This window comes from Leptodactylus fuscus, chromosome 6 (assembly GCF_031893055.1).
Source record: "Leptodactylus fuscus isolate aLepFus1 chromosome 6, aLepFus1.hap2, whole genome shotgun sequence".
Classification (NCBI taxonomy): Eukaryota; Metazoa; Chordata; class Amphibia; order Anura; family Leptodactylidae; genus Leptodactylus; species Leptodactylus fuscus.
In genome coordinates this window covers 23,762,385-23,780,218 of record NC_134270.1, presented here as the reverse complement: position 1 = coordinate 23,780,218, position 17,834 = coordinate 23,762,385, and the positions used below count along the sequence as shown (strand labels likewise).

Here is a 17,834-nt window from a genome sequence, read left to right as displayed (position 1 = left end):
CTTATGTGTCGTGGTAAGGAGTTCCAGAATATGGGGGATGCACGGGAGAAATTTTGGAGACGGTTGTGTGAGGAGCGGATGAGAGCAGAGCGGAGTAGGAGGTCATTGGAGGATCTGAGGTTACGTGTGGGCAGGTAGTGGGAGATTAGGTCAGAGATATATGGAGGGGACAGGTTGTGGATGGCTTTCTATGTTAAAGGGATCCAATCATTAAAATCAAATTTTTTGTCCCTAACACGTAGGAATACCTTTAAGAAAGGCTATTTGTCTCCTACCTTTAGATGTCTTCACCACGCCGCCATTCCATAGAAATCCCGACTTTCGCCGGTATGCAAATGAATTCTCTTGCAGCACTGGGGGCGGGCCCTAGCGCTCAAACAGCACTGGGGGCATCCCCAATGCTGCCAGAGAACTCTCCAGCGCCGCCTCCATCTTCTTCAGGAACTGGTCTTCCTCTTGGGGTTGGCTTCAAACTTCTAGAGCTCGGGCCTAGGGCAAAGCCGACTGCGAATGGCCACAGGAAAATGGCCGCTTACACAGTATTGTAAGCCACCATTTTCTTGTGGCCGGTCGGCATGCGCAATACACATGACTCCTTTATCTCAGCCTGGACCCCATGGATAATGTTCCAAGGCTCGCAAAACTACTGAGGCCTTATGAGACTCTGAGGGTACCAGGTAGCTGACTGAGAGAGACCACTTTTATTCCCCCAACCTTTTTTCTTTCCTGGATATTCTTTCTTCTCCCGCCTCCTTGAGGGTGCAGGAGCACCAATAGTTATGTGTACAGAGGATGCCTGTAGGTACAGAAGACATCTTTCTGTTATTCTGCTATGCTCTTCAATGGTCCTTTTCTGGCCTCTTCTGTGACTTCACAGTTCCCAGGTACAGGTGAAGCCTGTAATTGGGCCACAGTGGTCACATGGGGTGCACCAACATCAGGGCACTTGGAGAGATGAGAGAAAGTGAGTATTAGCCTTCATTATATCCCCACACCTCCTGTGGACCTCTCATTGTTATATGTGTCTGGAGAGACCCCAGACTATAATAATGATTCTTGGTTAGCCATACTGGTTTGGCAGGACCAGAGAGATTTTGGAAATTGTATAACACAGCAGCTTGTTCAGGGTATGTTCCGGGGCAGTTCGCTTCTTTTTTCCGCTACTAGCATTGAAGTCGATACGAGCCGTTTTTGGCAGCGGATTCCTTGTCAAAATACGCTGCCAAAAAACTTTGTGTGAGCAGACCCTCTCTCATCTCTAGTAGCTACTGATGTCGGTGGGTGCTGGAGGGGCAGTAGGGGGATCTCACTGCTGTGCGGGACAATAACAATTTTTATTACTGGTCACCGTGAAATGCAGCGTTTTCTCCTCTAGATCACACACCTTGATCTTAAAGGGATTAAGTCTGTTGGGTGTGTCGATTTCTTCAGGCTGACTGTTTGTCAGATTATTATTGATTACTTCCCCTTTAAGAAGCGGTGGTTGGCGGTGAACTTTGGCTGAGTACAGGTTACGCCTCTTATGTAACTATTGAGCTGGAAACCTAATAAATATTTGTGTCTCCAGGTAAGGGACATTAACCCCTTCACTTCTTCACACTCGCACACTATTACAGTCAGTAAGTGCTTGGCTGTGACACGGTCATGAGGTACCTTTATGGCTGGAAGTTCCTCCCGGAACTGATAATATCTCAAATGTTCTTGACCTTATCTGTATCCATGGACAACACGAATGTACCAACAGATACTATAGGTGGAGCTCGCCTGTACTTGCGCAAAGATCTAAAGTCCAATTGATCGACTTTTGAGAACAGATACAGCTTGTAAGCGGTTCAGTCAGCTACGACGACCCGTTCACCGTGATGGCGTCTGCTGATCCCACCGAAACTCTTACCTGCCCTAATTGCCAGAACACAAGCACAGACACTTCGACCTTAAAATGCGAGCACAACTTCTGCTGGGTGTGTATCGACTGTGTACTGGATAAGCAGAAGGGAGTCCACACACATCATGACTGTAGAGCAGGAGAGCGCACTGTTCAGGAGTGGAGAATCCAGGACGTGGGGAGACACAGCAGCGCCATCACCTGCACATACTGCGTTCACTCCTCCGTCCCAGCTGTCAAGTCATGTGTCATGTGTGAAGCGTCTCTCTGTGACACCCACCTGAGCGTCCACAGCAAGTCGCCAGAACACGTGCTGATCGAGCCCACCACTGCCCTACGCAACCGCAAATGTACTGTCCACAAGAAGATCCTGGAGTATTACTGCCCTGCCGATGCCACCTGCGTCTGTGTGTCCTGCATTCTCTTTGGAGATCACAGAGGACATCGAGTGGAGACATTGGAGGAAGTCTCTGGAAGAAAGAAAAAAAGACTGGAAAGTGACCTGAAAAAGCTCAACTCGCGGAACGTAGATATGGAGAAGAAAATCCAAACTCTGCATAGTCGTACGGGAGAAGCAGAAGAAAAGACGAGTGATGTGAGGGACAGAGTGACTGCCTTGTTCAGAGACATCAGGAGACAGCTGGATGCCCTGGAGAAGAGAGTCCTCAGTGAAATCTCCAGGCAGGAGGAGCAGCTGTCACTCTCAGTCTCTAAGCTAATCCAGCAACTGGAGCTCCAGAAGGACGAGCTGTCTCAGAGGATTTCTTATTTGGAAGAGCTGTGTACCAAGACAGATCCTCTCTTTGTCATACAGGAACAAGAATCTGAGAGAGAAGACTTCTGTGACCTAGAGGAAGGAGTGGCCGACGCCAGGGACCAGCGTGACAGACAGATCTATAGAGGGACCACTATGGATGAGGGGCTGATCTCAGTGACTTTACACACCGGACTATGTGACATCATGGACATCATAAAGAAGGGGATCAATATGCAGGGAGATCTGTTACTGGACGTAAACACAGCTGGGAATGACATCCACATATCTGGGGACCTAAAAGCTGCGTCCTGGTCACACATTGACCAGAATCACCCAGAAAAGGCCGGAAGATTCCAGTATGATCAGGTCCTCAGCACCAGGAGCTTCACCTCAGGGAGACATTTTTGGGAGGTGGAGACAAGCGAGACAGGAGTCTGGTTTATGGGGATGTGTTACCCAAGTATAGACCGCAAGGGGCGCCAGTCATGGATCGGAGATAATAACAAGTCATGGTGTTTACGGCGATACGATAATGTCCAGTATTCGGTGATACATGATGGTAAGTGGGTGCAGTTACCTCACAGTGTGTCCTGCCATGTACTCGGGATCTACCTGGACTATGAAGCTGGCCAGCTCTCCTTCTATGAGCTCCGCGAGCCGATAAGACACTTACACACATTTACTGTCACCTTCATCGAGCCCCTACATGTGGCCTTCAGTGTTTATAAATCCTGGGTGCGCGTCAAGGGCTAGGAGCGCCAATGGCTGACTGACCGGCTATAGTGCCGCCATGCACACCTGGAGAATAACAGGAGAATATCCATGGGTGGGGGAGGGGTGAAATGTCCCAAACTGTAGTACCGGATATCAAACACCAGGGGGCTCAGAACATCTGTCTATTCCACAGGCAGTATCTCACACATGATCGGATTAGATACAGCAAACAGTATCATACACAATAGGATTAGATACACAACTCTGCAGACATGATAGGATTAGATACAACAGACAGTATTACACATAATAGACTTAGATACCGCAGACAGATCTCACATGATAGGATTAGATACACAAATCTACAGACAGTATCACACAGGATAGGATTAGATACACAGCTCAGCAGATAGTATCATACATGATAGAATTAGATACACAGCTCAGCAGACAGTATCACACATGATAGGATTAGATACAGCAGCTCAGCAGACAGTATCACACATGATAGGATTAGATACACAGCTCAGCAGACAGTATCACACATGACAGGATTAGATACAGCGTTTCCTCTTTACTGACCACCTATACTGCCACTGCCAACACCTGAGCACAGGATGAGACTGTGAATGGATCGGGAGAGGCTGTAGTACCAGATATCAGACACCAGGGGGTGCAGGTCATCTGCTGTCATTGATCACTTCTATTGATGAGATGTTTCTGGAATATTCTGGATAATTGTAATAAACAGATAATTAACTCTCTGTGTGCTGTGTACTATTACCCCCGACACCTTGCAAGCTTCCTGCACAGGAGACCCCTGCCACGGTGTCCCCACAGTCTGAGTACACGAGTCCTCCACAGGTCACAGCACAGTAAGGTCCCAATTCATTGACCCTTCTGACCAGAAATACAAGCCCAAATCCTGAGTGATTCTGAGGTCTACATGTCTTCTGCACTGATGTGGGGAGTCCTGGCGGAGGGCACCCAATGCTCCAGCTGCCTGTAGGGGGCGCATTACATGTCAGAGACTCCTGGCACAGCCACACTAGGAGACTAAAGTTCTGTTCATCCTGAGCTTCCTGCTTCAAGAATAGAATGTCAGAACTGCAGTGAACACTGACTCACAAACATTGCAGTGATTACATATGTCTGCCATTCAGGGTGTGTGGAAAGCTAGGTGATCTCCCCTAGGAGAGGAGGAAGATATGGCAATAGCGTGAATGTTGAACCAAGTGCAGCGTGAAGAGAGTGAATTGGGAGGTGACCAGGCCATCAATCCACCAGGAATACTCCACCCAACAGGGTGTACAGGTAAGTGACTGTACCATCACATGATGAGGAGTGTAGTGCTGCCCACCCCTATGACACTGTATCTGTCACACATGACACGATTAGATACTATCCAATATGATAGGAAATAAATACGGTCTCACACATAATAGGATTAGATACAGCAGACAGTATCACACATAATAGGATTGGATACAGCAGACAGTATCACACATAATAGGATTGGATACAGCAGACGGTATCACACATGATGTGGCCTCAGTGATTACATGGGGTGCATTGACATCATAGCTCTTTATTACAAGTCACAGGTCTCAGTGGTGGGAGAGCCCTGGAAAGGTGAGGGAAGTGAGTATAAGTGTTTATCAAGTTTCTGTACCTTCCCTGGGGATCCACTTACTATACTCCAGGGTGTGAGGAGCCACTCACAGGTGTACTTACAAGTACGGTACGAACAGTACTCACTGAACTCTGAACTGCACTCACAGCTACACATTGTACTCTGAATTACTCACAGCTACACACTGTAATATGAACTACACTCATTGATACAAACAGTACTCGCAGCGCAACACTGTACTCTGAACTATACTCACAGCTGCACACTGTACTATTCACTGCTACACACTGTGCTCTAATCTACACTCACAGCTACAAACAGTGCTTACAGCTATAGGGCTAGTTCACACTGAATAAACTGGCGCGCAATCTGGCACGTATACACGTGTCAGAGTTTGCGTGCTCAAAAAAGATCCCATTGATTTCAATGCAGGTTATGATCATATAACGCGCGTAATTTTGCAGCTGCAGCAAAATTACGCGCAAGATAGGGCATATCGCTTTTTTCCCCACTACTAGCTAGATGGAAGAAAAAAAAACAAAAACAAAAAAAAACGCAAGCAGCTTCTATTGAAGTCAATGGAAGCAGTTTTTGGCAGTGGATTTTGAGGCGGATTCCGCCTCAAAAGCTGTTGCCAAATAAAGTCCATGTGAACTAACCCTAAAAGGTTTGTGTCAGTCACAAAACTTTTGGCCATGACCATACATTCAAGCTGCAGTTATTCTGCCGAAACAAATTGCCATTTTATGTCAGGTTTTTTTTTTGTTTTTTTATAAATAAATTATACAGTGTTGGCCAAAAGTATTGGCACCCCTGGGAGGTTAGCCACAGTGCCATGGGCTTTACACTTCTTGATGACACTGCGCACGGTAGACACAGGAACATTCAGGTCTTTGGAGATGGACTTGTAGCCTTGAGATTGCTCATGCTTCCTCACAATTTTGCTTCTCAAGTCCTCAGACAGTTCTTTGGTCTTCTTTCTTTTCTCCATGCTCAATGTGGTGCACACAAGGACACAGGTTGAGTCAACTTTAATCCATTTCAACTGGCTGCAAGTGTGATTTAGTTATTGCCACCACCTGTTAGGTGCCTCAGGTAAGTAACAGGTGCTGTTAATTACACAAATTAGAGAAGCATCACATGATTTTTCAAACAGTGCCAATACTTTTGTCCACCCCCTTTTTTATGTTTGCTGTGGAATTATATCCAATTTAGCTTTTTGACAATTCTTTTTGTGGTTTTCCATTGAAGACAAATTAAATGAAGATAATAATACCAAAGAATTTGTGATTGCAATCATTTTCTGGAAGAACAAGAGTATTATCTGACAGAATTGCAGGGGGGCCAATACTTTTGGCCAACACTGTATCCTGTCACTTCTTTATTTTGATATACCCTCTGAAAAAGTGTACAACTCGTACCAATCAGATGGTTGTCACCCCCCACCCCACACACACACATACACACATCTGCCATCAGCTTAAAGGAAAAACTCAGAAGGGGGCGTTTGACGGCGCTGCCCCCGTGTGGACATGGTGATTGACGCAGTAAGGGATCTTCACAACAAGGGATACTTTATTTTAATTTATTTTGCAGACATGCAGGAAATACAATTCAATATAACCCCAGCCCCTCGTAACCCCCCTCCCCCCAAAACATTAACATACGAATTCATACTAATCACCCCAATTACCTCACATATCCTGCTCTACCTGATGGTCAGAGAACTCCAAACTACTCATATCACAAGGCTGTGCATGAAAATGTGTAATGGATGGTGATTATAGATGGTGTATAATGAAAATGGATGATGACTATGATCATAGATGTAAGATGAATATGAAAGATGATTATAGATCTGATGAATATAGATGATATAGAAGTGTATAATGAATATGGAAGATGATTGCAGATTTATGATGAATATGGATGATTATAGATGAGGATTCTAGATGATGCATGTGAAATATAATGGATGATGACTACAGATTATGTGTAATGAATAAGATGATGATCTACAGTTTATGGGATGATGAATGACAAGTATCAGACACCACACACAGCGTTCATTACTGGTCTAGATCAGGGACGGACGTCCTCAGTGAACTGTCACATGACAAAGATATCACATGGGTGGCCCTCGCTGTGTCCCAATAATATAACATGTGTCAATTGACAGGGATATAACATGGGTAGCCTTCACTGTGTCACATGACAATATCATATGGGTGGCCCCTGCCGTGTCACATGACAATGTTGATATGAACAGCCCCATTGTGTCATAGGACAGTGATATAACAAGGGTAGCCCTAGCTGTGTCACATAATATCACATGGATGGTCATCGCCATGCCTCCAAATAATGATATGACATGGGTGGCCCCTGTGGAGTCACATGACAATGATGTGACCTGAACAGCACCCATTGTGTCACATAACTATGATATCACATGGATGGTCCTCAATGTCATATGGGTGGTCCTTGCTGCATCACATAATGATATGACATGAACAGTCACATGACAATAATACAACATGAACAGCCCCTTTGTACCACATGAAAATGATAACATGTCTGGCACTTGTTGCGTCATATGACAAGGATGTAACATGGGAAGCCCTCACTGTGTCACAAAAAAAATGATATCACATGGGAGTGATACAACATGGGCAATCATACACAATGGTTGGCCCTTCCCGTGTCACATAACAATAACATGCATGACCTTGTTGGTTACATGACAATGTTATCACACAGGCAATCCTGCTCTGTTACATGACAATAACACGGTTGGCCGCCATAATGTCAGATCGTTACACTAACTAGGCAGCCCCCTTTGTGTCACATGACAGTTATCACATGGGCGGCCCCTGCTGCACAACAGGTCACTGCTACCTTCTGTTATTACATGAAGGTCCTGGATTTATTCTAAAACATCATAATAGGAGAAATCCTTGCAATCACAGCACAACAGAGGATTTGCAGCAAGAAGACCCCATGTTTAAATATAGCATGGAGTCTATAAGACCCCCCTGTACAGGTCCACACAGAGCTCAGCGGCTTCAGCCCCATCTCAGGGGTCTCGGCAGACATTAGTGTTACTATAGTGGGGACCCCGGGAGTAAATGCTATAATACAAGCTCACACCCAGCGACCACACCACTCGGTCCTGAACCCCCAAACCTAAAGATAGGGGATATGGGCACAAATAGTCACTGCAGGTGACCGGACCACCTAGGTCATGACCACCAATCCCACCCTAAGCACACTCCGGCCCTATCCTCAAGGTGATCACCATAACTCCTCCTCCTCGCTGTGATGTCACCAGATCTGTCCACATAGCTCCTCCCCCTCAGTGTGATGTCACCAGGCCTCTCCAGAAAGCTCAGTGTTTAGTACATTACCTGACATGGCCTTCTCTATGCCCATGTCATACACCAGAGCTCTCAGTCTGTCTGTTACCCTCGGTTACTAGTTTTTACTACATGCTGTAAAGGGCTACTTTTTTGACCAATGTTGACTACAGTCCTGACACCTAATGGCCAAGATGAGAACTGCAGCACTTCCATCATGGACAAAGTAAGAGAAATCAATAAATCTAACCTAGAGCAACTGGAGAGGAAGCCCCCTAACCTCCAAATATAAGAAGGAAGCCTGTCTCAGACAACCAGGAGCGACTGTATATATAGACCAGAGTCCTGCCGGCTCAGAGCCCATATCATCCATCGTACAATAGAGGAACACTGAAGCCTGAGATAACGTACAACCAATTACCAGAGAGGCCAAGATGCCGACCACAGTGACATCGGGGCTCCGGACACAACCATGAGGAGGGCCACAATGCGGCAAATACGCCCTGCTCGATCCATATCTGCAGAAAGTGGCAAATACGGGGGGTATAGTCCATCTTTGACCCAAAAAAGGGCCAGAGATGCATCACATTATCACCCACTTATACCAGAAAACTGGAGTAATGGGTTAATACATCCTCCCCAATGTATCAGTCATGCAGACCCCTGCCCATGACCCCGCTTGGTATGGATTAGTATCCAAGCATCGGATCCAAAAGATTCCAGAGCCAAAGATCTGCAGGATCTGCCACTGACAAATGGAGGCCAATAAACAATATGGTGGCAGGAATCGTAACAAGGCCAAGACCCTGAACACAATATTCAAGATCCAGGATATCCTGGATGAGACATCAAAAAAAAATTACAACCCTCACTAAAACGATGGCGTACCCTGATGGTGAAGAGGATTATGGGATTACGTTTGCCTTGAGGTGAGGGATACATTTAGGAATACATTAATCACAAAAGAGATAAGAATCACATAAAAACACCCCAAGAAAACATCTTGGTGCTGGATGCAGCTCTGGATGTGACTAGAGTGGTTCATAAACAGCATTCTGTGGAGATGCATTAAACCCTCTCTAACGCCCTCCTCCCCACTGGAGGACCACGTCACTTGGTGAAAGTGGCCTCTGTCGGGAATGCATTAAGGACCAGGACGGTCTTATTGGAGAACATCCAGAAGGCCGGGTACACCGGCTCCGTAAACTTGGCCCGAAATTTATAAATTTCACTGAACCTTTTCCCAATGCAATAGAAAGTGATGAAGCCTTGGTCACAGTTCAGCAGCACCCCGTACTTGTTGGTGTTGGGGGTGGTGAGGTCGGTCTGTTTGTCATCGTGCCAGGCCTGCAGCTTCCCATTACACCATTCGATGCACCAGGACACCTTGTTGCGGCCGAGACGACTCTCCGTTCCAGTGCGGGCGATACTCTGGTAGGCCACACCCAACCCGCTGAAGTTCCCGCCTTCTTTTAGGATCTCCCAGTAATGGACGCCTTGTGAGAAGCCCTGGGAGCAGAGGAGCTGGGAGCAGCTGATAAACCTCTGCGGACTCTCCTTGTAGTTCTGAGGCAAGTCGCTGACCGATAATCTGGTGAACATGTCAGAGAGGACAATCTTCTTGTGGACAGTGCTGGGGTCCGCAGTCAGTCTCACAGCATCTGAGGACAACAATGGAGCTCATCAGATTGGAGAACTAAACGCACAAATGATGTAACCCCGCCTTCATACCGCTATATCATTATTACATATCTGTCCAGTGAATACCATTATATCATTCCATATCCCCTCTGTGAATACTGTTATATCATCATTACATCTCCTCTCTTATTACACCTCTCCCCCTGCACATGGTTATTATTACGCCTCTCCCTCTGTACATAGTTATTATTACACCTCTCCCATGGTTATTATTACGCCTCTCCCCTCCCATGGTTATTACACCTCTCCCTCTGTACATAGTTATTATTACACCTCTCCCATGGTTATTATTACACCTCTCCCCTCACATAGTTATTATTACACCTCTCCCCTCACATGGTTATTATTACGCCTCTCCCCTCCCATGGTTATTACACCTCTCCCTCTGTACATAGTTATTATTACACCTCTCCCATGGTTATTATTACACCTCTCCCCTCACATAGTTATTATTACACCTCTCCCCTCACATGGTTATTATTACGCATCTACCCTCACCATGGTTATTGTTACGCGTCTACCCTTCCCATGGTTATTACGCATCCACCTTTCCCATGGTTATTATTACGCCTCTCCCCCTGCACATGGTTAATACACTTATTGTCTGATCCTTGGGGGTAGGATCTGGGATGCGACTTATTCAGCACAGATTCTCTTACGCATAATGAGCTGTTCCCTGGAGTCTGGGATGTTTGTGACTGATTTTGATCGTGGCGACCTCTGTGGCCTTTCTGTAAAATAAAGACAAAGATGTGCAAGATGTCAGAGATACCGCCATCACGTGTCCACCACCATCTGTACCCGCTTTCTGCTGTCACTGACATCTACGCCTCCTATCTGTTGCCATTACCTGCCCCCCACTGTCATGTATACCTCCTATCTGCTGTAACTACCTATTCACCACCGCCCTGTATACCTTTTATCTGCTACCACCACATGCCCACTATCACCTATACCTCCAAACTATCTGCTGCCCACCACCATCTATACCTCCCATCTTTTCACTACCACCATCTAACCCTACTATGTATAGAAAGAAGTACATACCTTCAGGCTTTGGCGCACTGGCAGCTGCCGGTGGCGTGTTCGGCGTTTTCTTTATCTTGGGTTTAACTGAAAGACAATATGGCCGGTCTCTGAGTCTTTATGATCTGTACATCAGCAGTGCAGTGCAACCACGAGCCCCTTCCCCTTACTGTACTATTATAAGGTGATGGCAGCCCATATAATACACTGGTGTAATACAAGACCCCTCACCCATACTATTATAAGGAGATTAACTATTATAGGGTTTATTATAAGACTCCCATGAGATGACTTACTCTTGGTCTGGGGCTTCTCCCCTGATTTTCCAGGATTAGGTGATGTGGGTCTCCACCAGTCGCTAGCCTCCTCTGTAATACATAAAGCAGATTCCTCTCTGGATCTTATACAACAGAAATCTGCTGGCCCTGACCCCATATTCCCAAATTTACATCCCTCTAGACACAAGTTTAAGAGATGAGGGTAATAGACTGGGTAAAAAGTGATGTGCACATGAAAGTATCCTCCCACCACAAGCTTCAGGTAATGCTGATATGGAGAGTGTTACGTGCCGGGCTCCGGCTCATCCTACCTGATTCCACCACCGGCTCTGCTCCTGGTGACTTTGGTGAGGTCTGGGATCTCCATTCTGGAGTTCCTGCTGTGTGAGGCAGAAATGACATTATCAGGAGTCAGCTGGTGAGACTACAACTCCCAGCATGCCCCAGACATCTCAGAGGTGCTCTTACCTATCTGACCAATCCTGGACTTAACAGTCTCTTTGAGGGCCACAGCAGACTTATAGATGCCTTGCAGCAATTTGTCATCAAATTCTGTCTTTGGCTTGTATGGTTCCTTGGAGGTAGTATCCTTCAGCTTAGACGCTCTCTGCATGGATGGAAGACATGATAAAACACAGTCACCCCTGACCCTCAATACAGGTCACCTATAGAATAAATTATTACGTCTTCTGTATTATACTCCAGAGCTGCGCTCACTATTCTGCTGGTACAGTCACTGTGTACATACATTAATTATCCTGTACTGATCCTGAGTTACATCCTGTATTATACTCCAGAGCTGCGCTCACTATTCTGCTGGTACAGTCACTGTGTACATACATTACTTATCCTGTACTGATCCTGAGTTACAACCTGTATTATACTCCAGAGCTGCGCTCACTATTCTGCTGGTACAGTCACTGTGTACATATGTTACTTCTGTTTTACATCCTGTATAATATTCCAGAGCTGCACTATTTATACAGCTGTAGCTCCAGTATGGATGAGGTTTAAGTTCTCACCTTCAAGAATTGGAGGTCGTCCTGCTCCTGGAGGAGGCTCTGCACCCTATTGCGCATTTTCTCATACTCTTGACGCTTCTTACTCAGGACACTTTGTGTGAAGTTGAATTTTCCAGTGACTTTCTTTTCTTCCTCCTCGATCTTTGCCATGGCCCTGCACCGCTCTTCATCGATCAGGCTCTTGATCTCTTCATACTCGGCCTCCAGAAGCTCCTTTTTCTTCTTGGTAGTTTCCTGAATAGATAAGAGTAGATTATGTGAGGAGTGGGTTGGCATGCAGTGGTTGGCTCCGCCCCTGAGGATCTGTGCACTCACCAGAACACGCTTCTGCTCACACTGCACCTCCTCTGCTGTGCTCAGCGCCTTCTCGATCTTCTGGTTTACAGATCTCAGCAAGTTTGTATAATGCAGCTGGAAAGAAAGTGATCAAATTGTGAGAATACAGATGTGTGCACCTTTTCTTCTACACAGAGAGTGTGTGTGTGTGTGTGTGTGTGTGTGTGTGTGTGTGTGTGTGTTCGCACGCGCATCTCCTATCCTCTAAGTCAGCGATTTCTAACCAGGGTACTGTGGAGACCTCCCAGGGGTGCCGTGACAATCCGGCAGGGAAATGGCTGCATGTCCCCTTTTATCTTAGGATACCGAAGTAGTTGAATAGTCGAGTAGCAGGAAGGTTTTAGATTCCTGCTCTATTATTTAGGCGTAAGCTAGTAATGTCTGCTGAAGACCTGCTGCATTCATCTGCAGATAAGAAGCAGGAAGACCTCAGATCACTTCTCTCCTCCCCACGATATCTAGCGTGCGCGCTCCTCCTCCCCACGATATCTAGCGTGCGCGCTCCTCCTCCCCACGATATCTAGCGTGCGCGCTCCTCCTCCCCACGATATCTAGCGTGCGCGCTCCTCCTCCCCACGATATCTAGCGTGCGCGCTCCTCCTCCCCACGATATCTAGCGTGCGCGCTCCTCCTCCCCACGATATCTAGCGTGCGCGCTCCTCCTCCCCACGATATCTAGCGTGCGCGCTCCTCTTCTCCTCATGATATCTAGCGTGCGCGCTCCTCTTCTCCTCATGATATCTAGCGTGCGCGCTCCTCTTCTCCTCATGATATCTAGCGTGCGCGCTCCTCTTCTCCTCATGATATCTAGGACCATGTGCCTGAAAGAGGAAGTAGTGTGGAGAAGATGAAAGCAGAATGGAATGGCCAAAAATATAAGGCTGGAAGGTGTTAGAATATTGTATATGAAATGGTCAGAAGGGGCGCTATATCTCATTCAGGAGACATCACCTCAAAGAGGCCAACATTAGGTGTACAGGGACATATTAGACAATGTATGCCCTGCTGAGAATTCTGGGTAAGTAATATACAAGGAAGACTTATCGATTAATGCCTGTTTTCCAGAAACCTAGTGGCATAATCTGGGCGTAAAAATCACTAGGCCTTTGGAAAATCCGGCATTGATCTCTAGGGTACCACCTCCCAAAAGATGGCGCTAGAACAAGTTCCGCTTTTCCACCAAGAGGATTTATTTACATATTCCTTATCCACAATTCATAGGCAAGGGCGAAGCCATTACAGGTTTAGAGGTATCAGTTGCTATTGGGCACTGAAGGGGGGGGGGGGCCTCAAAAGTTCCTTACCTATATAAATACCACAAGGGGTTCTATTGGGGCCCACAGGCTTCAAGTTTTGCCTCTGAAATCAGTATTGATCTATAGATAACTTCCTTCCAGAAGGTGGCGCTAGAGCAAGTTCCTCTTTTCTACCAGGGAGATCTTATTTGCATATTCCATATTCAAAAGAGACATTGATAAATAGAATAATATACCAGGATGTGACAGACATGCCTTACCCAGGGACAAAGGTCATGTGACTGACACCCATGCAGGCTACACACTCTATTAGAGATGGGCGAACTTCACAAGATTGGGTTTTCAACGAATATTTGTGAGGTTCAGCCCTTTGATTCGTTTTGCAACAAACATGTTCAACATGAACCAGAAGTGTATTACTGTACTCTGGGGGTCTCTTCCCGCAATGGCTGAAGCCCAATTACAGGCATTAGTGGTGACCCCGGGGTGCGTGATGTCATCCAGAGGCTGGAAAAAGACATCGGGGGACTGTCAGATACTGCGAGAACGCCCAGGAGCGGTGAGGTGAGGCGAGTATAACAGGGTGTTATATTCATGATCCTACCCTGGGCCTTCACTTATACTCTGGGGTCTGAAGAGAGAGTTTCATAGGTGAGGTCCCAAGTTTCAGAAAATTTTGGAAAATTAGGGTTAAATCCAGTTGGATCCAAATCTGTTCGCGAATCCCTAAAATGTATACTGTTAGGGATATCGTAGATGCCCGCGATATGTCGGCACATGGGAGAAGGTGAGGGCACTGGTGGATATACTGCATTTAGGCCTGTCAGATAGTTTCACTCTTTATGCCGACTTCTCCAGTGTTTTCTGCTCTGTCACAGACAGAAGAATTTAGGCAAATGGTACATGTGACCATGGAAATCCTAGGATCTGGAGGACGTGTCTGAGGCCAGGGGCATACATGGGATTCCTTAACCCTGGATTAAGAGCTGAGCTTGTTCATTTTATCTAGTGTTGAAATAAGTGTTAAAGGATTTGTCCAGGACCTGAAGAGAATTGATACTGATGACCTATCCACTAGATGGCCACCTGAATAGTAGCAACCCCTTTAATCCCTTCCTGAGATCCAACGCCAGGTGTTTAATTATGGCGGCCACCTGGGAGTCGAGCGGCAACCATATCTGCGGGGTGTCTACTGATTTACACAGTAGAGACCCAGTGCTAACGCCCCCAGTCCTTACTCTCACCGATCAGGAGCATTAACCCCTCCGGCGCCTCGGTCAAAGCTGACCGAGGCACCATTTTCCCGACAGCTTGTGATTTTGTCGGTGATTGACGTCACGTTGGCACGACAGCCGGGAGCCTTGTGAAGGCGCCCCGGTCTATCTGCAGTGCTCTATGCAGCCTGCAAAAGAAGTGACGATTTTTTGCAATGCACTAGCATTGTAATGCATTGCATTAGTGTTCAGACGCCCTGGGGTTCAAGACCCCCTAGGGGGTCTAATAAATACAAAAAAAAAATAAATAAATAAATGTAATTATATATAATATTATATATATAATAAAAAAAAAAAATTCAAATCATCCCCTTTCCTTAAAACACATATAAAAGTAGTTAAATACTGTGAAGCACCTACATGTTAGGTATCCCTGTGTCCGAAAACGCCCGCTCTACAAATCTGTAAAAATATTTTTCCTGTATGATAAACGCCGCAGCAGGAAGAAAGGTCAAAAGTGCCAAACCGCCATTTTTTCACTGTTTTGTCTCTGATAAAAATTTGAATAAAAAAAAAAAAAAAAAAAAAAAAAAAAAAAAAATCAAAGCAATAGACAGTCCCCAAAATATTAGAACTACAAAGTACACCCGAAATGTCATAAGCGGGAAAGACCTAGAATATACGGCGACTTGCAGAATGTTGTGCGCCTATAGGAGTCACTTGGGAAGTGGTGGAGCCTTAACGTGGCCACGGACATGACATACAAGAGCCAGGAAAGCTCCAGACTGATCACAGAGGATTTCACACATTTGTTGGACGATGCTGGTATGGTCAGAGGCCGGGTAGGTGCAGACAGCATCGCTGGCCCGGAAAGTGTTCTGGCTGGCCCAGAGGAGAACTGGATGTTTTGGCGAATGTGGCATACATGGGCCAGATAGAAGATCATGGGAAGAAGCGGTGACTGGTGAGCCCGAGGCTTTATGGTTGGACTTAAGGGTGGCAAGTGTCACAAGAGATTTGCCACACTGGTGAGATTTATCATAGAAGATTGAGGGGTCTGACATACACGTATATATATAGGGGGGTCCGACACCCCCAGGAGAGAATACGGCACCTGCCCTGTGTGTGGCGCTCACCTCCTTGAGTTGCTTGGCCTCCTGCAGGGTGTACGTCTTGCAGGTCTTGTGGCTCAGGGCACAGTAGCAGCACAGGCACTGGCCATGGTCGCAGCAGTACTGGTCCATCAGCTTGCCATGCTCCGGGCACTTCCTCTGCTGCAGGTCGCCCAGGGGTTGGCTCAGCAGGTGGTCCAGGAAGGCCGGGCTCTGCAGGTGAGGCATCAGGTGCTCCTGGCAGAAGGACGCCATACAGGTGAGGCAGGTCTTGGAGGCCGCCACCTTCCTGCAGCTGTCACACAGCACGGCGCTCCTGTCCGGGATCTCCTCCTCCTCGTCCTCGTCCTCTCGGTCCTCCGCCGCTGCCTGGTCCGGCTCCTCACCATTCCCCCGGGCCGCCACCACCTGGCTCACCAGGTTACTGAGCAGGGTGTTTTTCATGAGCTCGGGCTTACTGGAGAAGACATAGCGGCACTGCGGGCAGCTGTACGAGCCCTCCTGCCCCTTCCAGCTCAGGTCCAGGCACTGCGAGCAGAAGTTGTGGCCACAGGGCAGAGTGACCGGCGTGGTGAAGAGACTCAGGCAGATGGAACAGGTCAACTCCTCCGCCATGTCAGCCAGGGACTGCGCCATGATGGACATCGCCCGCACTAATGAGAGCCGCTAATGCAGACAACGAGACACACCGGGGCGGGCGGCCAAAGTTTCGTTTCTTACTCTGTGACTCATAAAAGTGGGAGGAGAAGCCGAGAGCCGGCAGGTGGCGCTGCCGAGGCCCCGAGAGTGTGAGCTAAGCCCCGCCCACCTGCCCGTCACTGCCAACACAACCGGAGGGCAGACGTAATTCTCTACTGTAAGTGCCCCGTATATAACTGGCCTGTATATATCTGCCTTATATGTAACTGCCCTGTATATATAACTGCCCCGTATATAACTGGCCTGGCCTGTATATAACTGCCCCATATATATCTGCCCTATATATATATCTGCCTTATATGTAACTGCCCCATATATAACTGCCCCGTATATAACTGGCCTGGCCTGTATATAACTGCCCCATATATATCTGCCCTATATATAACTGCCCCATATATAACTGGCTAATTGCCCTATATATAACTGCCCTGTATGTAACTGCCCCGTATATAACTGGCCTGGCCTGTATATATCTGCCCCATATGTAACTGCCCTATATATATATCTGCCTTATATGTAACTGCCCCATATATAACTGGCTAACTGCCCTGTATATAACTGCCCTGTATATATCTGCCTTATATGTAACTGCCCTATATATATCTGCTCTTATATAACTGCTCTATATATATCTGCCTTATATGTAACTGCCCCATATATAACTTCCCTATATGTAACTGCCCTATATGTAACTGCCCTATATACTATAACTGCCCTGTATATATCTGCCCCATATATATCTGCCCTATATGTAACTGCCCCATATGTAACTGCCCTGTATGTAACTGCCCTATATATAACTTCCCTATATGTAACTGCCCTGTATATATCTGCCCCATATATAACTG

General features: G+C 46.7%; 2 protein-coding genes across 3 annotated transcripts; one reads left to right on the top strand and one right to left on the bottom strand.

The window, feature by feature from the left end:
• The first annotated feature begins 1,827 nt into the window (after positions 1 to 1,827).
• On the top strand, positions 1,828 to 4,065 carry LOC142210429 (tripartite motif-containing protein 75-like). The gene has a single exon (XM_075279552.1). The coding sequence runs from the start codon at positions 1,863 to 1,865 to the stop codon at positions 3,393 to 3,395; it is 1,533 nt and encodes a 510-aa protein (XP_075135653.1). The 5' UTR covers positions 1,828 to 1,862; the 3' UTR covers positions 3,396 to 4,065.
• Positions 4,066 to 6,709: 2,644 nt separating this feature from the next.
• On the bottom strand, positions 6,710 to 17,013 carry LOC142210428 (E3 ubiquitin/ISG15 ligase TRIM25-like). Of its 2 annotated transcripts, none has more exons than XM_075279550.1 (9): positions 16,312 to 17,013; positions 12,685 to 12,780; positions 12,370 to 12,603; positions 11,816 to 11,954; positions 11,659 to 11,727; positions 11,366 to 11,437; positions 11,091 to 11,156; positions 10,703 to 10,774; positions 6,710 to 10,003 (listed from the first exon to the last, which is right to left on the bottom strand). In XM_075279550.1, the coding sequence occupies exons 1-9, from the start codon at positions 16,930 to 16,932 to the stop codon at positions 9,453 to 9,455; spliced, it is 1,920 nt and encodes a 639-aa protein (XP_075135651.1). In that variant the 5' UTR covers positions 16,933 to 17,013; the 3' UTR covers positions 6,710 to 9,452. The 2 variants fall into 2 exon arrangements, with proteins under 2 accessions (XP_075135651.1, XP_075135652.1); XM_075279551.1 differs by having other exon boundaries at positions 11,659 to 11,724.
• Between the last annotated feature and the right edge of the window lie 821 nt (positions 17,014 to 17,834).